Below are 23,531 nucleotides of genomic sequence, written 5' to 3' on the forward strand. Positions count from 1 at the left end.
GTATATCGTATTTCCACCATGCAAAGTTTCAAATCCTACTTAACATATTACTTTACAACAATTAGCTAATCATACAACACAACACTTCTTCCGATGATTTGTATTTTTTGTTTCTACAAATCCAGACGCGTCTGTTACCTACCGGATTCGTTTTCGATCATGCAAACAATTACAATACATTGATAGAAGTCTAAGAATACTTCACAGTGCTGTTTTGATTCCGATGCGACTGTTGGCTTTTGTTGGAACTGAGCATTCTATATTTCCGATGGGTTTGCTCTAAACAGAAAAGCGCATGGAATATCAAGTTTAAAATCAGGAATCTATGGCAATTTGGGGTTTGCTTTAGGGTGTGAATGTTTCTCCTAACATACGTTTGATTTTAAGCCTGGTTTCAAGCCTGGTTCTGTCAATCTGATTTGGGAAACAGGTTATGTTTAAAAAGCCATCATTTGTATACTCAGCATTAAGATTAATCTCTCCATCATCACAACCATCAAACCACCAGCCTCCATTCGACTCTCGGGCGCAGTTCCTCTCACTGTCGCCATCGTTGTCTCTGTCGTATGTTGAGAATGGCTTGCCATTTGCAGAAGAAAATACACCACCTGAGTAACAAAAATGCAACACGTTGGTTTGCAAATTTTACTGACAATAATACAGGTTTTGCTGATGAAAAAATGTACAACTACGGAAAAAATTAAAATTGAAAGTTTGGAGGGTTAATTGCTTTTGTAATCAAGAGGGTGTGTTGTGGCGGGATCTCAATCAACAAGCGTCCGTGAAACAAGTATACAAATTCCTCAAATTAAGAACAAGTCTACGGGCAAAGTGATTGAATGAGAAAGATCCTGCTAAGCCATTTGCAGACAAAATCATACAACCTAATTGACACATTTTTATTTGCACATGTTTTAGTTGAATTGATGGTTGGGAACAATTTTTTGAAAAGTTTTGTTCATATTTAAAAGTAATGTTTAAACAAAAATGATTATGGAAATGGTGGTGGGTTCTGCCTATAATTCATGTTTATAAGGAGCATTGTGTCGGGATCTCGATAGGGTCAGCGTCCACAGAATAAACATAAAATACGAGTCTGGTGATTGAATTAGGAAGATTATGCTTACCGTTTCCGCAGTCCACTGAACCGTCAACATGAAGAGTGTAGTTTTCACCCGAGAGGCGAAAATTACCAATTATATCACTCCACTGATGAGTCTTTCCGGAATCCAAAACCTTGACTTGAATCTCCCACTTGGTGTCTTGATCATCAGTTAACTGGCGGACCCTCTCATTTCCCAGCCAAAAGCTCCCCCTGTTTGAGTTACCAAAGCCCATCTTGTACTCATCCCATCCGCGGGTGAAGTTCAAGTCACCACTTACACGCCTCTGGATGACCTTCAAAATCAAGAATACAGAAACACCAACAAACTTAATTAACAATATTTACCAAGGTATTATTGTGGTGATAAACACCATTTTTAAAAACAAAAAAATCTTGTGTAACCGTATTATAGGTCCACAATGCACAGTGGTTTAAGACCCAGACATCAGATCCGATTTTGTTTTCTGAGATAACTACATATCTTTGGTGACTTGAACAAGAAGAACTAATTTTGAAATTTATTACCCAGGTTTTTTAAGGAATTGTAGTTCGTATATTGTGACATACGTTTATTTTCAGCAAAAATCACAAACCCTTATGTTAAAAAAAAAATACCTGGGTAGGCATATACAAATTGTTTGAGAAAACAAATATTGTTTTTAAATTACCTGTTCAAGTGACCTTTCGCACTGTAGAAAATTTAATACGGACCGAAGTTTTGATGATACGGCAAAAATGCTTTAAAATCTTCGACTAAAATGTCAAAAAATGCTACCTATAAAAAAAAAATACCGCCACACATCTTTAAAATACGCCATTAAGGGCCTGGACGAAATGCTAAAAATATGTAATAGATTAGTAAAGTAACCATTCGTTATGGCTAGAAATTCACGGTAAAGTAGCGAAAATGACTTTTTACTCCTGAAAATGAGAATTTTCAAAAAAGCATTTGTTTACATCGCAAAATTAAGGAAAAAATAAAAATAAAATAAAAACGTTTGATATTTTCCCAATCGGCCACCAACGGCCAACATATGTTTTGTATTTGTTTCCATAAAATGATAGAGTGACTACTTAGCTTTGAAAATAAAATAGCGCCGAAATCCCGCAAGATCGCCTTCACTCCCAAAAACTAAGTTTTCAGAATGCTGTTTTTAACCAAAAACATCGTGTACATTAACATTACACACAGAAGATACAGCGCCCTCTGTTTGCTTCAAAACCACATCATAAAAATTGTCACAATAATTCGTGAATCGCGACACGGATCGATAAATTGAGGATTATTTTAATGGATAACCACGTTTCATCTACCTAAAGATGACATTGAGACATGTTTGAGATATTATTAAGGTATTTTGACCGATTATAAAGGTATTTTGACCGATTATTGTACAGAAACTTGTCGATGTCGGGGTCACATAGGATTTTAAACCACTGTGCAATGTGTTAATTTGTTAACGTTGTATTCACATGGATACTTTAAAAGGACAATGGATACGCCAAAAAGTCTATATCAGCTTGTACATTTTGTATTGATCAACCTACCGATTGTTTTTTTAAATTTGTGGCAAATTAAACAATGGGAGGCTCTGTGAAGAGAGTATTCATGAATTGATAATCGCTTTAATTTGGTGCGGATTTGATGCTGGCGGACTCAAATGTTATCAGGTATTGACATTTGGCCCGCCCACATGTTGACGTGTTGACGTAAAGATGTTCACAAATATAACGAATTTAACGCAGTTGTTTTTTTTTACAATTTATTTGACGTTTTAATATGAGTTGAATTCAAATTCTTATAAGAGACCACATTCTTTGACATATTGAACATGACAACTCTCAGCAACTGGAATATAAATGTTGATGGAGGAGGAACTTACAATTGATCCTGGCCAGTTGGTCAGGTCGCAGCGTACCTCGAGGCCTTGTGGATACTTCGATGTGTAAATAGTGTAGACACGGTTCCCCTTTTCACCATCATCGTAGTAGTCTTGGCAGTCGTAGTGTCTGGTCTCTAGAATTAAATTTAAACATTAAGAAGGAAAACATTAAATATCATGAGCAACATCCGTGGATTAACACATCCATAAAGGCTGTATCACACTGTAGCGATTACGAAAACGATAACGATAACGACGCTAAAGGCCCGCCGTCGATTTCACAAAACTCTTCCTAACTTAGGATTAATCTTCAGACATAGGACGAGTCCCAACCCTGCACTGTAGCATGCAGACCTTAAGATTATTCCTAAGGTAGGACGACTTACTCGTCCTAACTCGAGAAAAGATTAATCTTAGCGTTTTGTGAAATCGACGGCTGGTCACACAGGCCCCGATGAAGAGAATGAAAACGAGAACGATAAAAATGCACGCCATCGATGGTTGAAATGCTCCACGCAGAAAACGCCAACGCTCATTCAACCAATCAAGGGCGTGCATTTTTATCGTTCTCTTTTTCGTTCTCGTTATCGAGGCCTGTGTGACCGGGCCTAAAGCGGGTTGGCTCTTAGATCGCTTTCGGCATCATAATGAAGTTTTTGTTTTAACTCCGCAGGCTCAGTAAAAAAAATATTGACTTTTACGAAACAACAGCTTTGGCTGCCGGATATTTATAAAGCGTGTGCTGTCCTTATAGTGGCTTCACACATAAGAAGCCGAAGTCCGCAAACCTGAGCTGTCGAAAACGGCATATGTCAAATTCTATGTTTATCTCGGTGCAACCCCACCAGTTGGAGCGCGTGCTCAAAACCATGCTCTTATCACGTCGAACAACCTGTTCGGTAGAACTGTGGGTTGTAAGAACACCCTAAGGTGTACCTTTGATTCCTTTTTGTGTATCCATGAAACACCCAAACTGTAAAACTTTAACACCCCGGTTTTTGCAGTGGGGCAGAAGTACTCTCATCGGGTAGAAACGGTTAAAATTATTTGGAAGATTTATTTCTATTTTCTTCTTGAGCAATAAGGTTAAAACAAGGATGATACTGTTTTAATATGCACCAATTTGGAAGAAGGAAGTCTTTCTATAAAAATGTAAAATAATTAGAGACATTCTACTCACCACCACAGGTAATTCCCATCCACTGTGTTAGGCATGAGCACGTGCAGTTTGCTGTATCGAGCGAACCGCCATTCTCACAGCCAGTCAATGCACAGTCTAAAACAAAATTATCTTAATGTTAATAGTTGTTTCGTGGCTTATGCTATCTAGAGACTGGACTGCTGCAATTAGTCCGTGAAAAAACAATCAACAAACTTAGTTTCGCTGTAATGTCTTGTAATGCCTTTTCTAACAAATTTACAAAGGAGATAATTGTTTGACAGTCACACATTGTGTGGTAGAATATCAGTAATGCTTCTATATGCGGTGAAATGGCGAGCATTGCCATAGGATTCCCTCCACAATTTCGGCAGTTGTTAGGGGCCGTGTCACTCTGGGGAGGAGTTATGGGGCAGGGTTGGAGAAAGCAGCCTCAACATTGTCACTTTTTTTTTTTTTTTTTTTTTTGGGGGGGAGGGTTCAGAAGAACTTTTAATCCATTGTGAGGACAGCGGGTACCAACCGCACCTCTGGCCGTTGAATTTGCAAACGGACACCAACCCTCAGATAATTGGAAAATGCATGCATCGTTTCTCAGATTCAAATGCTTTTGGGACAACAATCCAATATTCTTTTCAAAACAAGCAACAGCTGCAGTGCTTTTCACTAAAAGTTGTTAAGCTAAAAAAACTCCGAGTATAGTATACCTATTATACACCCTACATGTAAGTGGTCAAGATCATACTCACCAGCACATGTGTTTCCCGTCCATTTCTCATTGCAAGTACACATGCAGGCTGTTTCGTTGAGTTGGCCGCCATTCGCACAAACGTCAGCATTCAATGCACACTCTGTAATCATTTTAAAAACAATAAAACGTATCCCTCAAACGTAAGATGTAAGAAAATGACATTTCTTGCTTTTCTGGTTACTGCAAATTGTCTAAAGCCCAAGTTGGCTGCAGTAAGTTCATGTCAGTAACGACAATCACCGAAGATTAAATATGTTTTGTAAACAAAGGCGATCAAAAGATTTTACAGATTTCGTGGTGAAATACCGATAAAGTTTATGTTGTCTGTGATATTTGATTATTAAATATGTATCCACCATTAACAATCGAAACTAAGTTTTATCATGTCATAGGTTTTAGAATTAACAAAAATTATGTAAACCCCTTCCCCTTCTCAAGCGAAAGACGACGGTGAACATAAACGCCGGTTTTCACGGCCGACAGTTTTGTACAACAGTTTCTGTTGCTGATCTTTCTTTGCCGCGATGGCAGTTGTCAGGGGGAAATACCAGTGTTACTGCATGATGGTCACTTAAGAATACACTGCAAAAACTGGGGTAGATGTAATTGACATCATGGGTGTTGTCTCAAAAAGATACCGACGACAGAATCAAAATTAATATCGTAGGTTGCTTAAATAACATAAATAAAACTCTTGCTGCATAAATGTGTGTTATGGTGTTTAAATTATGGCGTAGGACTACATTTGTATTCCTTTTTGATATCTAAATGGCAATACATATGGTGTCAATTTTAACAGTTCAGATTCTGCATTGAGGCAGAAAGTATCCTCTTAAAGCATAGATGGTGAAATTGATTGAACATTTAGATTTTCCTTTTGAGCGCTAAGGACGCAACAAGTATTATTTTGAAATGCAAAAAATTGATATGAGGAACGCGATCTTGGAAAAGATGAAGATGAGGAACGCCATTTTACTCATCATCAGTACAGGTATTTCCATTCCGCGGCTTCTGGCATGCGCACGCGCAGTCTGTGTCAAAGAACGTACCGCCATTGTCACAGCCAGTCAATGCACACTCTGAAACAAAATCGTCTCTTAAAATGTTAATATTGGTTAGTTTATTTCGTGGCTTTATAAACCATCTAGAGGCTTGGCTGCTGCATAAATTCCTTGTTATTTTGAGTTTTGTTTACACAAGAGATGACAGCTTTGACACATTGCATGGTGGAATATAAGTTAAAGTCACCTGGATATATATATATATATTTCAAACATAAGAGTATATGCTTATGAAAAATATATTTAAAAAAATTGTAGTTGTTTGTCACGATTTATATGTTTAAAAAGGTTGTTTGGGGGCTGACTCCGCCTACCCCTTTTGTGACGTTAATCGAGGCAGACTTTGCCTACAATGCGTAGAGTAAACACGTGCAAAGTACATGTACGGTCCAAGTCGTGAGTTTGTACGTTTCGAAAAAAAAGTTTTTTTGCGTTTTTTCGGCAATGCAGACCAGGTGTATTGCTGCTGGATGCAGCAAAACAACTAAAGATGGGGTCAGGTTGCATGGATTGTGTTTCCTGTAGATCCAAAGTATGGGCGGTTGTGGGCCGCGAAAGTCAGACTCACACGAGCAATAGTGGTCCGGTCCGACGTCTTTTTCAGCGCAGTGCAGCGAACACTTCGAGCCGTCGTGCTGAATCCGGTATACACCACACATTTTGACATGAAGAGAAAGGTTATTCTAAAACATGACGCCATCCCAACAACTTTTCCAGAGTGGGAAGTCAAAGAAGGTACCTGAAAGACGTGACGAACCTAGAGGAGCATATGCCAAACGTGAATAATTCGGGTAAGTTTGAACTTTGAGGGCATGTTTTTAGCTTGCGATTCACCGTGCAGGGTAATCCTTGTGGACCGTCCGCTTGCACAGCAGCCATACAGTGCGTGCAGTCTGCTCCGTGATCGTAGTTCTTTACGTAGGCATCATACCGATCAGGTACCCAGACGTAGTGTACGGGGCCAGACTACACATTTTCTCTTCAAGTATCGATAGTATCGCGCCTCGATTGACGTCACTAACAGCGCCCTCTCGGGTCGGGGTCTACTCTTAAATTTGTAAATAAAATGAGAACCTTAGTTAACTGTTTATTCATATTCCACTCATCAAAACACATATCTTGGTGACAAAAGCTTTATTTTGAAAAAAATACCACTTCCAGGTGACTTTAAGTTTCTATCGTGGAAGTGTCGTAGCCGAGCGCGGATTAAGAGCACCGAATTCCAATTCTGGTGTTTCTGATCAGCAGAGTGTGGGTTCGAATCCCCAGCCATGACACTTGTGTCCTTAAGCAAGACACTTCACCATTGCATAAGGGATTCACAGGGCCCCTTGCTGGCTGAGGGCGCCCCTTGCTGGCTGCAAACGCATTTTTATTTCTCTTCGTTAATGTTGCTCGTTTTTGTGGATTTTTAAAAATCATTTTGGGACTTTTGTACGCAACATCATGGACATAAATACCGGTGAATCAGTACAGATTGTAGTGTTTGTTTGACAACTTCAGCAGACGACGGTTTGAGTGAAAATATGAGACTGGAAGAATTTGTTTCTGTAATTTCAAAATAGTATATATGTTTTCTTAGGCTCTGTAATTTTAGACGCAATTCAGCCTTTGGCTGCCATTGATTTTTAACAAACCGATAATAATAAATAACACAAGAGGGTAGACGAAGCCTGAGCAAACCTGAGCCGTGGTTTCGAAAATGTCATATGTCAAATTATATGTTTATCTCGGTGCAACCCCACCAGTTGGAGCGAGTGCACAAAACCATGCTCTTATCACGTCGAACAACCTGTTCTATAGAAATTTGTGTTGTCTGAACACCCTAAGGTGTACCTTTAATTCTTTTGTTTCTTTCTATGAAACACCCAAACTGTAAAATTTAACACCCCGGTTTTTGCAGTGGGGCAGAAGTACTCTCATCGGGTACAAACGGTTAAAATTATTTTGAAGATTTATTTGTATTTTCTTCTTGCGCAATCAGGATGAAACAGATAATATTTTAATATGCACCAATTTGGAATAAGGAACTCAATCTATTAAACTGTAAAATAATAAGAGACATCCTACTCACCTGCACAGATAATTCCCATCCACTGTTTCGGGCATGTGCACATGCAGGTTGTTGCATCGAACGTCCCGCCGTTCTTACACTCAGTCAATGCACACTCTGGAAATAAATGTCTCATGTTAATATTTTGCATGGTGAAACATCAATAAAATTTTTATCGGCATTGCAATGGGATTCCCTCCACAATTTCGACAATATTGTAAGTAGGCCTTGCACTGCCAAAACTGGGTGCTCAATTGATTCTCTTGATCTATATGTGGCAACACTGACACGGTGTTAATTTTACCAACGATAGAGTAACGGGGATAAATAACACCGTGTTGGTGTTGTCACATATAGATACCAGGAAAGTCAATTAAGCACCCCAGTTTTTGCAGTGTGGGTGAGTAACTTTAGGGAGTTATGTGTGATAGGATTTAAGAAAGCAACCAAAACCTGTCACGTTTACAGAACAAGCAAGAACAAGCAAGAGGTGTGTTATAACAGAACAAGCAAGAGGTGTGTTATAACACACCTCTTGCTTGTTTTGTATTCTGGTAGGCTGAAACCCTTTTTTTCCAGATTTCTGTTCTTATCTCACATTTAAGACCGAGCTGTGTTATAAAACACATATTGACTGGCATAATTCGGTGACTATAGTGTACGTCTATTCCCCCTATAGGGCTTGTGAGTGACCAGAAGAGCGACCTATTTCCCTCGGCCTTCGGCCTCGGGAAATAGGTCGTGCTTCTGGTCACTCAAAGTCCCCTCGTGGGAATAGACGTATACTAGTAACCTCGTTTCCAGTCAATATAAGTATATTAGTTCATCCCACGCGACCGTGTTTCAGCCAACCAGAATACAGAACAAGCAAGAGGTGTGGGATAGTTAGGGCTAGTTAGGGCTAGTGTGAATGGGTCTTATGTGTGTCACTCTGAGGAGTTATGACAACAGTTCAATATTCAAAGATACGAGTCATGCATTCATGGTTTATCAGATTCAATTGTTTTGGGTGAATAATTAGCCAAACCAAACCAAGTAAAACTTCTCAAAATGGCCAGCAGCTCGTTGCTTCTCATCAACGGTTATTATGATCATTAATATTGGAGGTTTTACCAATTTATGTCCATACATGTAAACATTAAGATCATACTCACCAGCACAGGTGTTTCCCTTCCATTTCTCTGTGCAAGTACACTTGCAGGCAGATGTGTCACTGAGCGAGCCGCCATTCACACAATCTCCGGTAACCAATGCACACTCTGTATTAAAGTAACGTTACAGAATTGGTTTTTGCTAACAAAACAGTTCCTGGCAGTGTAAGCACTTTATGTAATCCATCATATACATAAACTGACAAACCTGTAGAAGTTTGAGATCGATCGGCCATCTGGGTCATGAGAGAATAGTGAAAACCCGATTACAAATTTTGCATTGCATCGATGCCAAAATAAAAATGAATAAGACGCTCACTGATCGATAAACTCCAAACGCGAAGTTAGATTATTTATTTCTCATCAAATATGACATTTCAGAAACATTTCAAGGGATGTTTTCAACTATCATCATCATTAGACCGTGTTACGATTTTTGTTTCTTACCAATTATGTAACGTTCCTTTAATATACAAACAAAATTATCTCTCGAGCTTAAATTGTGAATAAAATTAAAAAATTGTGTTAACATAAATTGCCTGGAGCCTAGGCTGCAAGAAGTTAATATAAATAAATGACAATCCCCGATAATTATTCAAAGAGATGGTTAGATTTTAAACATTTCATTGTGGATTATTTCAATTGTCGTTCGGTGGGGATTCAAGTTCTTTGTTATGGTGTTTAAATTATGGCGTAGGACTACATTTGTATTCCTTTTTGATATCTAAATGGCAATACATATGATGTCAGTTTTAACAGTTCAGATTCTGCAGTGAGGCAGAAAGTATCCTCTTAAAGCATAGATGGTGAAATTGATTGAACATTTAGATTGTCCTACTTTAGTTTGTTTCGTGGCTTTATAAACCATCAGAGACTGTGCAGCAGCCAAGGGGCTGCTGCATTAATTCCTTGTTATTTTGAGTTTTGTTTACAAAAGAGATGACAGTTTTGACACATTGCATGGTGGACTATCAGTAAAGTTTCTATCGGCTGTGAAAAGGGAGCATTGCAATAGGACTCCCTTCACAATTTCATCAATTGAAGTGGGTCGTTGGTGTGTCACTCTGAGGAGTTAAAGGGTTATGGTTGGAGAATCAACACAAACGTTTATTCAAACGTTTGTTGTGAACAAAATCCAAACCAAACCATTAAGTAAAAAATGTCTCTAAATGGTCAGCATCTCAATGTTTCTCACCAAAAGCGATGAAGATCATACTCACCAGTACAGGTGTTTCCTGACCAATTCCCTGTGCAAGTGCACTTGCAGGCCGATGTGGTGTCACTGAGCGAGCCGCCATGCGCACAATCCTTATCCGTCCTCAATGCACACTCTGTATTAATTTACAAACAAAACTATCTCTCGAACGTAACTTGTTAATAAATTAACATTACGGTACACGTAGAATATAATGATCCACACAAAACATGCCTCGAAATTGCACGATTTTCCTTTTATGTCGTGAAAGCTACACCGTCGGCCATTTTGTGGAGTCAATAAGGTTTGGACTCCATGATGGCCGACCGTGTTAGTTCGCAAAGTGAAAGGAAAACCGTGCAATTTCGAGGCATGTTTGTGTGGATCATTATATTCTACTTTTGAATTATCAATCTCACCATATGCATTTCATAACAAACGGTTTCAAACGCTTTTCAAATACCAAATCGCCCGATCCAAGGCAACGTGTTCCTTCTAACCCGGTGTGGCGGTTTCAGTCTTCCGCCGTGTTCGGTTTTCCGGGTTACGTAGCCGGACATTTCACCACGTTGTTCGAACGGTTTAAGCTTTCCGGCGTGTTCAGTTTTCCGGGTGACGTAGCCAGACAAAAATACCACCGCGAGTACCCTGGCGAGTACTGTAGTTCTCTCAGTGACCCCAAATTGTTTATTATTACGATTCTTTTCTGTTTAGTCACATCCTCTTGCCCCATCTTTACACGTATTCATGCGTACAACTTTAAGCAGGTCACACTGCTTGTGCCACACCAAATTCTCTCATACGATCCACGCGTTCGCCGCTCGTTGTACTCGTGGACGCCGCCATGACAGCTACTGGAGATTAACGCGGATGACTCAATATAGCACTAAAAATTGACCAATTTTGCTTGCTGTGCGCAGGCATCGCATGACGTAATGTTACCGTATTTGGTCATTCGGAAAACTGAACACGGCGGAAAGTTGAAACCGCCACACCTGTTTACAGTCGGTCGCGCGATGGAAATCTTGCGCGCAATCCTAAGACTGAGGCCTAAAAACTGTGTCTTTTTATGATCGCGCGTCAAGATTTCCATCGCCGGACCATCGCGCGACCGACTATAACTCGGCCTTTAAGGACCATGAATCATGACTTTCTACTTAATACCAGCACAGTCATTTCTCATCCATTGTTTCGGGCATGTACACTTGCAGGTTGCTGCATCGAGCGTACCGCCATTCTCACAGCCAGTCAATGCACACTCTGGAAACAATTTTCTCTTCAGGGTAAATAATGGCTAATATAAATAAAAGCCGTCTGGAGACTGGACTACTGCAGAAATTGTGTGTTTATGAGTAACGAAAACCAGCAAACTTGTTGTTTCTGATGTAGTGTCTGGTGGAGTACTGCTTTTTCACGAAACTTATTATTTTTACGAAATTTATGATAATTTTAGACACATTTAAAGGCAGTGGACACTATTGGTAATTACTCAAAATAATTATTAGCATAAAACCTTTCTTGAGCACGAGTAATGGAGAGAGGTTGACGGTATAAAACATTGTTAGAAACGGCTCCCTCTGAAGTGCCATAGTTTTCGAGAAAGAAGTAATCTTCCACGAATTTGATTTCGAGACCTCAAGTTTAGCACTTGAGGTCTCGAAATCAACCATTTAAACGCACACAACTTCGTGTGACAAGGGTGTTTTTTTCTTTCATTATTATGTCGCAAGTTTGATGACCGATTGAGCTCAAATTTTCACAGGTTTGTTATATGCATATGTTGAGATATACCAACTGTGAAGGCTAGTCTTTGACAATTACCGATAGTGTCCACTGCCTTTAATTCATGGATTAGCAGTCAAGTTTCTATTGACGTTGATAACATTGACTGACATGGGATTCATTTAACAATAAGGGCAACAGTGAGTGGGTCTTTAGTGTGTCACTCCGGGTAGTAATGACGCTACAGTTAACAAACGACTCATGCTGAAAAACTGAGATACGAGTCATGGTTTCTCAGAGTCAATTGTTTTAGCCAAACCAAACCAAGTAAAATTTCTCAAAAAGTACCTAAAAAGTACCCAAATCCTTTAAGGGAAAACCGTGCATTTTCGAGGTACATTTGTGTGGATCATTATATTCTACTTTTAAATTATCTATCTACATAACAAACTGTTTCAAACGCTTATCAAAGACCAACTCGACCGGTCCAAGGCAACGTGTTTCTTTAAGTGACGTTTGGCGGTGGTTCAAATGCATTGCCGTTCACACTTTGGGCAATGGACCGTTCCGGCTTTCCACTAAGCTCCGCCCACCGCGCACGTGAGCAAGACACGTGTATGAGCACTCCCAATGACATTCTGCACGATTCTGCCGCGTGTGCCAAATATACGCGCACGCATGACCGAGTTTGTCCGACCACAATCATTGCTGTGATTGGTCAAATGGGTGAACGCGCACAGTTGATTGACAGGTCGGATCGGTCCATTGTTTTCGCTCTGAGATGTTAGGTGGGAAACAAATTAATGTGAAGTCCATCGGAACTAGTGCCCGTTCAGTCATTGTGTTTGCTTCTCTAAGCAGAATATCTCAAATCCAGGTTTGCATATACATGTATATGTACATTGCTTTGGCTAAGTTGCAATGACTTAGTTGCTTTGGCTTAGTTGCACTTACCAGTACATGTTTTGCCGGTCCATTTTGGGGCACAGGAGCAATGGCAGGGATCGTCTATAGGCCCATTCACACGAGCGCTGCAAACGAGGGTCCCTGGTTAAGGGCGCCAGCCGTCTGTCACCTTTACCGCGTGCGATTTTTTAGCGAGCATTCACACGACACACGCACACACACATGTAAACATACGTCCCTCGTTTGGGTAGGCGAAAAACCTTACAGTTAAAAGGAATAAAATAAATCAATTTCATTGAAATCAATTTCATTTTAAGTCACATAAAATGTAGAATATTTTAAAAACATTTGCGATAACGTAACTCTCATCCCGGCGGCCGGCGAGAAGGGGGTTACGTTTTCGAAGCTAAAAAAAAGAAAAACACAAAATTCCACGCTTCAAATAGCTTTTTGGACGTTAAAAATGCTACATTGTTGAATGGAAATGCTTTATAGATATGAAATTATTGATATTGATGACACATACCAAATAATGATTTAAAACATCGAAAAGCTTGGCCAAATGACGTATTCTGCTTCCGAATGAACGATGTTTTTGCTTCAAGGTTTGAGCTTTGCAGCGATCCAGCAACGTCGAGTCATGTTCGAGTCGAAGAAAAACACAAAATTTCACGATTCAAATAGAGTTTTTGACGTTAAAAATGCTACATTGTTGAATGAAAATGTTTTTTAAATATGGAATTATTGATGAGACATAACAAATGGTGAATTAAAACATCGAAAAGCTTTGCCAAAAGACGTATTCTGCTCCCGATTGAACGATGTTTTTGCTTCAAGGTTTGGACTGGTCTAACATCCGGCCACAAAACCCACCAGCCAAACGATCGTTGTCCAGCGTTGAGCAGATATATATCACGTGTATGTACATGTACAAGTATATGCATGCTATAGTTCGCCCATTTCTTCCTCCATAGTTCTGCACGTGGTAACGCAGCGGTCCCTCGTTACGATCGCAGGCATTCGGTTCAGACGATGGCTCCCCATGATTATAACATCGATGCGATTTCTTGGAGGAGGTCTCGATCTGTGTTATGAACAACACGGGACCCAGGTAATTTCGTAACATACATAGCATTCACACGACGTGGATTTGCGATTTCATAACATCGATGTTATGAAATCGCACGGGACCCTCGTTTGCAGCGCTCGTGTGAATGGGCCTTATGAATGTACCTCCGTTTTCACAGTTAGTCAGTGAGCAATCTGAGAATAAGAAGTCCGTGTAATCACAATGATTGATAATGACAATCACTTTATGAAGAAGTAAGATTAGGACAAGTTTTGTAGAGTAGACTTCCCAATAATGGCAGATATAAAGTGAAAATGATACATTTCGCCCTGTACCGTAAATCAAAATATGCGCAAATACAAAGTCAAATGGTGCAAAAACAAACAGTATTGACCAAACAAGACTATTTCTAAATAGTTATCCATCGGGATAAAAAAAAGAGTAAGTGGTTTAATATCTTCATTAAAGGCAGTGAACACTATTGGTAATCACTCAAAATACTGATTAGCATAAAACCTTACTTGGTTATGAGTAATTTCTCACGAATTTGATTTCGAGACCTCAGATTTAGAATTTGAGGTCTCGAAATCAAGCATCTGAAAGCACACAACTTCATGTGACAAGGTTGTTTTTTTCTTTCATTATTATCTCGCAACTTCGACGACCTATTGAGCTGAAATTTTCACAGGTTTGTTATTTTATGCATATGTTGAGATTCACTAAGTGAGAAGACTGATCTTTGACAATTACCAGTGTCCACTGTCTTTAGGCTACTCACTTTCACAATCGAAGTAGTTGAATATTTCACAATCGAGGTCTGTGAATAGAGGGTGATCGGTGTAAAACGGATCAAACGCTCTCTCGGGTGTATACGTGTTCATGCCCCCAGGGTAGATGCTGGTACACTGGCATCGAAGGCGGTGATTTAACGGCATGACCCACCGTATAATGCCGTTCTTCTTAGGGTCCGGTTCCCTCCCGAAGCTGCAACTAAATGCTGTAACTGTTGCGAACCTCATCAAGGACACTTTAAATTAAAAGAAATAAAATGTTTCAAATAAGATTATCCAAAGTAAAAGAAAAGTTGCAGTGTTTTGATCAACGGTAGGGATAGATTGCGGCTGGCTACGCTTGGTTCAACAATCTATACATGGCATCGCGAGACTAATGAGGGAATAACATTTTGACCCGGGTTTCCCTTCTTGGGCGACGACCGGGTCAATGGCCACTGCACCGCGCCGAATTAAAGACCTGCTTGAACGAAAATATCAAGTCGTGAACTTTGCTGAATTTCACTTAAAATCTTTTCAATGAATATGGAAATCGAGTCATATGATTATAAATATATTTTAATTGTGTAAAAAAAAAATCATTTCGTTGCCCTTATCCAGCGGTTTTCGTTGCAAACATTCCGTTTAGGTATAGGTGTTTAAAATACCTCAAAGGTAACAGTGAACAGTGTTTGATAGGATTCTTTTGCTGCGATTTTTGAAAATGCTCTTTTTAAGGCCCTTTCCGTGAGCTGTTAATTGTTGAGTGGCACCTCTCTCACACATAATACAAATGTTTGAAGAAAAACAAAACTTTGTGAAAACACTGGTTTTTGACAATATTCAGGTCCAGTGCCTTTAATGTCCACAATACACATTAAGTTATCACAAAAACAACTTGGTAAAAACGGACGACGTCTTGATGGTTTTTGGCCAGAGACCCCGCCCACAATTTTGACATCAAGACTGACGAATAATTTATCCTTGAATTAACAACATCTATTCATTGTTGACATCAATAGGCGTCATGTTTCTTTCTAACTTCAGGTTTATAATTGATAAGTCACTAGGGAACAATGTATGCCTCTCGTTCACGGCTATTGGGAAATTGTATGGTGATTATATAATATTTATAACGATTAACAAAAGAGCTTTTGTATGCGTTTACGCATTAAATGCTCATACTGATTAAATGCTATGAGTCTGTATTGTTTGACACTACAATGATGATGAATAAACAATTTCATCGGCAATAACGTTTTACAAGTCAACTGTGAAAGTGAAATTATTTATGATCTATATGGGATCGCCATCGTGGAACAAAGCGTACCAATGTTGACTATTGGTTTAGTTTTATTTTGATGTTACGTTAGATTTGTCTACAAACACAAGCTAAGTGAGTTTCCAAATTTATCGCATACAGTGTGTCGCTTTTTTTTTTTTGCTGGGCTGTATCGGTGGCTAAAAGTAGCCACTTGATCGCCCAAAGTAGTAGGATTTGGAGCAGGATTTCTTAATTTAGTTTAAGTTTATCGATGTTATTTAAGTTTTACACATTAAATTGTAAGTTTTCAAAATGTAATCGTTCGATCAATTTGTTTTTGGATTAAAAAAAAACACATAACTGCACCCAGGTTAATCTCCGTTGCAGGATATGGGTCCTTTGTGTAGCACAGAACACAATGTTGAAAGCTAATCTTAAAATATTAATTGCTGGGGTGCTTTAGGTTTTCAGAAGTGAGTGAAACAAATTCACGAAAATACGTTTTGCATGCTAAAATAATTTCCGTGGCTTATTTTTACCAATTTAAAAAAAAAAAAAGCACCTCAGCAAGTAATATTTTAAAGGAAGCTTTCTGCTATCATTTTCATTTCCAGGCCGGCACTGGCCCAAGCACATGAAGTTTCATCATAGCATTATGGTCTGCCTTTTCAGACCGGCACTGGCCCATAACATCATACCATTTTGGTTTGCCTTTATCGGGCCGGCACTGGGCCAGTACATGATGTATCGTCATACCATAGTAGTTTGCCTTTATCAGGCCGGCACTGGGCCAGTACGTGATGTATCATCATACCATTATGGTCTGCCTTTATCAGGCCGGCACTGGGCCAGTACATGATGTATCATCATATCATTATGGTCTGCCTTCATCAGGCCGGCACTGGACCAGTACATGATGTGTCATCATACCATTATGGTCTGCCTTTATCAGGCCGGCACTGGACCAGTACATGATGTATCATCATACCATTATGGTCTGCCTTTATCAGGCCGGCACTGGGCCAGTACATGATGTATCATCATACCATTATGGTTTGCCTTTATCAGGCCGGCACTGGGCCAGTACATGATGTATCATCGTACCATTATGGTTTGCCTTTATCAGGCCGGCACTGGGCCACTACATGATGTATCATCATACGGTTATGGTCTGCCTTTATCAGGCCGGCACTGGGCCAGTACATGATGTATCATCAAACCATTATGGTTTGCCTTCATCAGGCCGGCACTGGACCAGTACATGATGTGTCATCATACCATTATGGTTTGCTTTTATCAGGCCGGCACTGGGCCAGTACATGATGTATCACCATACCATTATGGTTTGCCTTTATCAGGCTGGCACTGGACCAGTACTTGATGTATCATCATACCATTATGGTTTGCCTTTATCAGCCTGGCACTGGACCAGTACATGATGTATCATCATACCATTATGGTGTGCTTTTATTAGGCCGGCACTGGGCCACTACATGATGTATCATCATACCATTAAGGTCTGCCTTTATCAGGCCGGCACTGGGCCACTACATGATGTATCATCATACGGTTATTGTTTGCTTTTATTAGGCCGGCACTGGGCCAGTACATGATGTATCATCATACCGTTATGGTTTGCTTTTATTAGGCCGGCACTGGGCCAGTATATGATGTATCATCAAACCATTTTGGTCTGCCTTTATCAGGCTGGCACTGGGCCAGTACATGATGTATCATCATACCATTATGGTGTGGATTTATTAGGCCGGCACTGGGCCACTACATGATGTATCATCATACCATTAAGGTCTGCCTTTATCAGGCCGGCACTGGGCCACTAAATGATGTATCATCATACGGTTATGGTTTGCTTTTATTAGGCCGGCACTGGGCCAGTACATGATGTATCATCATACCGTTATGGTTTGCCTTTATCAGGCTGGCACTGGACCAGTACTTGATGTATCATCATACCATTATGGTTTGCCTTTATCAGCCTGGCACTGGACCAGTACATGATGTATCATCATACCATTATGGTGTGCCTTTATCAGGCCGGCACTGGGCCAGTACATGATGTATCATCATACGGTTATGGTTTGCTTTTATTAGGCCTGCACTGGGCCAGTACATGACGTATCATCATACCATTAAGGTTTGCCTTCATCAGGCTGGCACTGGGCCAGTACATGATGTATCATCATACCATTATGGTGTGCTTTTATTAGGCCGGCACTGGGCCACTACATGATGTATCATCATACCATTAAGGTCTGCCTTTATCAGGCCGGCACTGGGCCACTACATGATGTATCATCATACGGTTATGGTTTGCTTTTATTAGGCCGGCACTGGGCCAGTACATGATGTATCATCATACCGTTATGGTTTGCTTTTATTAGGCCGGCACTGGGCCAGTATATGATGTATCATCAAACCATTTTGGTCTGCCTTTATCAGGCTGGCACTGGGCCAGTACATGATGTATCATCATACCATTATGGTGTGGATTTATTAGGCCGGCACTGGGCCACTACATGATGTATCATCATACCATTAAGGTCTGCCTTTATCAGGCCGGCACTGGGCCACTACATGATGTATCATCATACGGTTATGGTTTGCTTTTATTAGGCCGGCACTGGGCCAGTACATGATGTATCATCATACCGTTATGGTTTGCTTTTATTAGGCCGGCACTGGGCCAGTACATGATGTATCATCAAACCATTTTGGTCTGCCTTTATCAGGCCGGCACTGGGCCAGTACATGATGTATCATCATACCATTATGGTGTGCTTTTCTTAGGCCGGCACTGGGCCAGTACATGATGTATCATCATACCATTATGGTTTGCCTTTATCAGGCCGGCACTGTGCCAGTACATGATGTATCATCATACCATTATGGTTTGCCTTTCTGGCCTAGTACATTATGTATCATCATACCCTTATGGTTTGCCTTTTTAATGCAAGCACTGGCCCAGTACCAAATGTACTTGTACTTTAACGACGTTCATTTGTAATCGGGATGAACAAAATATCCATAAAGGCTAAGGCTTTGATATATCAAAATTCATTTCTCCTTCACAGAACGATAAAATATTATTTTAACTGTCTTCCCCGAATTGCTATTTCATTCCTTCGAAGAATTATTTGTTATTTAAAAGTATGACCAGTCAAATGTGTACATAGGAAACGGTTATGCTTAATGAAATAAAAGTCTCTTTTTTAACCAAGTGCTTCCGAGGAACATTTAGAAAACCTTGTCTAAGTTTAATAGGAAAAGAATTGTAAACGACTGGAAGAATAAAGCGATAATTGGATGAAACAGAGGTATGATAGTGAGTACCAACTTAGGAACTCCGGACTTCTGGGTCAGTTTAAATGCCGATCAGAGCGCACTAGAAAGAGCCCTCTCCCTCACATCACACGCCTTTTTAACAACTGAATTGCAATAGAATGCAGCTTTTTATGCGCCCTTTGACTGTGCCAGCAATATTTTTTATCCAGGTTGGGTTTTTTGCAACTTTTAGAACAATTTGTTTGATACATTGTAAATATTTGTCTCTCCTTCATCAATTATTTCTTAAATAATGTGTATTAGTGTGATTTTTTCTTATTTTTAATCTCTGTATATTTTCCTGTAATTCGACCTCCGGTCGCCATGGGAGTTTGTTTTTTATAAAAAACCAATAATGAAGGAATGAATGAATGAATGAAAGTAACATCAACTGTTCTACCACAAAAAAGCATGAATAAGACTGGCTTGTCTAGTGGAGCAAGAATGAAAGTCTCGATTCAAAGGAAAAAGATTATTAGTGTAACCAACCGCCTTCGCATTCCGCAAAGTCATTGACTGCTTTATAGAGACAAAGCCTATTGGAATGTCCAGTGACCTGCTCCGGTCATTCCTTTATTTGTATAATTCCATGCAAGCGTTACAGCGAGTTTCGCAAAGAAGTCGTTCCTACACTTGCCACCAGGGAAGGGTCTCACATAGAGCGTTGTTAACTCTTGGTTTTCCTTCGTTTATAAAGTTCAGCCACAATCGTTTTCCTAATACAATTGAATATAATAATAATAATAATAATAAACTACAGCATTTATAAGGCGCACTTTATACTGAAAAAGAGAAACATTTAAAGGCACCGGTCAAGTTTTGTCAAGATGTTGGAAAGCAAGCAAGAACAACTGTGTTTTGATTTTCTACTGGAAGAAAGTGATGTTATGGTTTGTCTGAGGGATTCCGGAAGTGAGTCTTGGTGCTATGTTGGAGTAATACTGTAACCGATGATACATACATCAACCTGATGTGCAGAAGAATATCTGGGTGAGTTCCGTAGAACGTAACTTTTTGCTGTAACTTGTCATTCGCATGTATGTCATTTTGATATATTTAACCCGATTTTCGATATACCTATTACATGTAAAGTCGAGTTGGACCTACTGCACTATCATGGTACAGATATAGCTAAATGGACGTTTTAGGTACTATGATTCTGGATGTTTTCTATCGATACACACAAGTAACTGTCAGCGTAAAGTTTTAAGTTTTACTCTAAGGTAGAGTTTCTAATTGAAGGTTCTCCCAGGTCGAACAGAAATCAGCTTTTTCGATCATGTCCATGTTTTACGTATCAAGTTGTGTATTTATTGGCATCTCTAATACTTTATTCCATTTGTCCAAACTTCGGCCGGTCATTATTGCAACTGTAGCTGTTTTCTACTGGACTTATACTTAAATGTAGATTCGTAACGAAAATGTAGATTATAATCAACACCTTCAACAATAGAGTGACGTCACAGAAATAGTTAAAAATTAACAAATGTTGTTATAACCAGACGTTTCTGTCCCCTGGCTTACATTATGCAGAAAATAAAAAATAATGGGTTACAAGAGTCGTGGTTTAATTTTGAAACTATATCATGGCTTGTTAATTGTTTACGTACATTTAAAATCTTCAGTTCCGTTAATTTTGTCAATGAATAAAAAATTATTTAAAGTCACCTGGAAGTGGTATTTTTTCAAAATAAAGCTTTTGCCACTAATACATGTGTTTTGATGAGTGGAATTTGAATAAACAGTTAACTAAGGTTTTAAAAAATCAGTTCTTATGTTATTTACAAATTTAAGAGTAGACCCCGACCCGAGAGGGCGCTGTTCGTGACGTCAATCGAGGCAGACTTTGCCTGTAATGCGTAGAGTAAACACAATTGCGCACATGTACGGACCAAGTCGTGAGTTTGTACGTTTCAAAACAATTTTTTTTGTTTTTTCCGGCAATGCCGACCAGGTGTATTGCTGCTGAATTCAGAAAAACACTTTTTGAAACGTACCAACTCACGACTTGGACGTACATGTACTTTGCACGTGTGTTTACTATACGCATTGCAGGCAAAGTCTGCCTCGATTGACGTTACAAAAGGGGTAGGCGGAGTCAGCCCCCCAAACAACTTTATAAATTTTTTAAACATATAAATCGTGACAAACAATTACTAAAAAAAAAATTGTTTTATTGTTCGTAGGCATATACTCTTATGTTTGAAAGAAAACAAATTCTATTTCCAGGTGACTTTAAGGTTCAATAAGGGAACAATAAGTGTTTCTCGATAACGGTTACCTGTACTTTTATTGGTGATTTTCTTTTTAAGAAGGACGACAACAATTATTTGTAAAGGCTTTGTCAAACCATAACTACTTTCCCCCTTCGCATTTGACTTTTAACATGACAATGAAGGAGAAAACAATTAGTTTTAGTGTGATGTTCATTCATCTTCATTATAATGTCATAAGTTAATGAATTCAAAAAGTAGTATTCCGTAGGCTGTGAGTATTTGACGCGGCGTAACGACCTACAAAAAACAATAGGTTGTCATTTTGGTTTATTTTAGAGGATGAATAAAAACAAAAAATAGTTATTTTATTTTCGAGTTGTTCGGTTATTCCTGAGTTGCCTTTCCATCCGAGTTGCCGTTTATTTCAAAATTTCTGACGTTCGTTCTTGTGTTTTTGAGATTTCACTACTGTACTGTGTTGGCGCGCGCAGGCGGTTCCTCGCTCTCGCGGTGTTTTCGCATTAAAGGCATAAGTTACGCTGTTGGTAACTATTGATAAACAAAGCACCAGTCTACTTACAACATTGAGCGACAATGTCACGAAGATTTGACAGTTGCAACGGCTGGAAACACGTATACGCTGGCCTTTTACCGCTTTGTTTTTTTTAAATAATTTTTCGCTAAATACGTGACATTTTGATGATTTTTTTTTACAGCAACCACCTATAAAAACATTATTTATGATTCTACACCCTTAAATTGCGTAAACGGTGAGCCGGTGTGTCCCTTTAACAACACATTTTTGATGAATTTTGAGGGAAACAGACTTAAAGACACTGGACACTTTGGTTATCGCACTTAGTGTATTTCAGCATATGCATAAAATAACAAACCTGTTGCGAGATAGTATTACTATATTTTCTTTCATTAAGTGAAAGAAAAGACCACCCTTGTCACACGAATTAGTGTGCTTTCAGATGCTTGATTTCATGACTTAAAAATCTAATTCTGAGGTCTCGAAAACAAATTCGTGAAAAATTACTTCTTTCTAGAAGACTGTGTTACTTTAGAGGGAGCCGTTTCTCACAATGTTTTATAATATCAACCTCTCCCCATTACTCGTTACCAAGTAAGTTTTGATGATAACAATGATTTTGATTAATTACCAATAGTGTCCACTGTCTTTAACCTTCAAAACACACACACACACAAATTAATAACAATAATTCCCAACAAAGCTCGCAATATAACAAGTAAAAAAACTAACTGAAACGTGTTTCAGAATCAACTAAAAAATAAACACTTATTTCTCAGTAAAAACTAGTAGTAGGCCTATTTCCTGCAGAAACCATTTCATACCACAAAAGGCCTAACACATGAAACGGCTGCTGTACAATTTAGATTTGTTTTAAAGGCACTGGGCACCTTTGGTAATTGTCAAAGACCAGTATTCTCACTTGCTGTATGCAATATATTTATAAAATAACAAATCTGTGAACATTTTTGCTCAATTGGTCGTCGAAGTTGCAAAAGAGTAATGAAAGAAAAAGACCCTGGTTGCTTGCTTTCAGATGCCTTATAAAAGGCTTTAGGCCTGAAGTCCTTAAACCTGAGCGAAATGTTTTTAACGGAAATGGTATTCTAACTTGTTTACAATGCACTTGTTCACCATTTTAATGTAATTTTGATGACGAATTTTTCGTGAGTATTGATTAAAAAATCAGGGGCCTTATTCATGAAGCCTTCTTAGGCCTTAGTAGGCACTTACCTGTTACTAGTTCGTTCTTGGCGAGTTGCGTCATATTCACGAAGCATGCACTCGTATCTTCAATCGAGTGCGTAAGTCCTTACTAGTGCTACGTGGGGTGTTTTCGGCTTCGTAGC

The 23,531-nt window shown here is 39.2% G+C and overlaps 1 protein-coding gene across 1 annotated transcript; it reads right to left on the bottom strand.

The window, feature by feature from the left end:
* Positions 1–345: 345 nt before the first annotated feature.
* Positions 346–23,449, bottom strand: LOC139938235 (uncharacterized). The gene is made up of 10 exons (XM_071933644.1): positions 23,416–23,449; positions 14,834–15,082; positions 14,213–14,249; positions 13,035–13,093; positions 11,523–11,618; positions 10,384–10,494; positions 4,169–4,264; positions 2,989–3,122; positions 1,128–1,398; positions 346–608 (listed from the first exon to the last, which is right to left on the bottom strand). The coding sequence occupies exons 1-10, from the start codon at positions 23,447–23,449 to the stop codon at positions 346–348; spliced, it is 1,350 nt and encodes a 449-aa protein (XP_071789745.1).
* Between the last annotated feature and the right edge of the window lie 82 nt (positions 23,450–23,531).

This window comes from Asterias amurensis, chromosome 6 (assembly GCF_032118995.1).
Source record: "Asterias amurensis chromosome 6, ASM3211899v1".
NCBI classification, from domain to species: Eukaryota; Metazoa; Echinodermata; class Asteroidea; order Forcipulatida; family Asteriidae; genus Asterias; species Asterias amurensis.

Bases quoted from the DNA above. Each gene is read 5' to 3' on its own strand.
- LOC139938235 (XM_071933644.1), bottom strand. From the start codon at position 23,449: ATGACGCAACTCGCCAAGAACGAACTAGTAACAG. The intron at 11,619-13,034 runs GTAAGTGCAACT...AATTGTTTCCAG, and splicing joins GACCGGCAAAACATGTACTG to AGTGTGCATTGACTGGCTGT. The intron at 1,399-2,988 runs GTAAGTTCCTCC...TTGATTTTGAAG, and splicing joins CCAACTGGCCAGGATCAATT to GTCATCCAGAGGCGTGTAAG.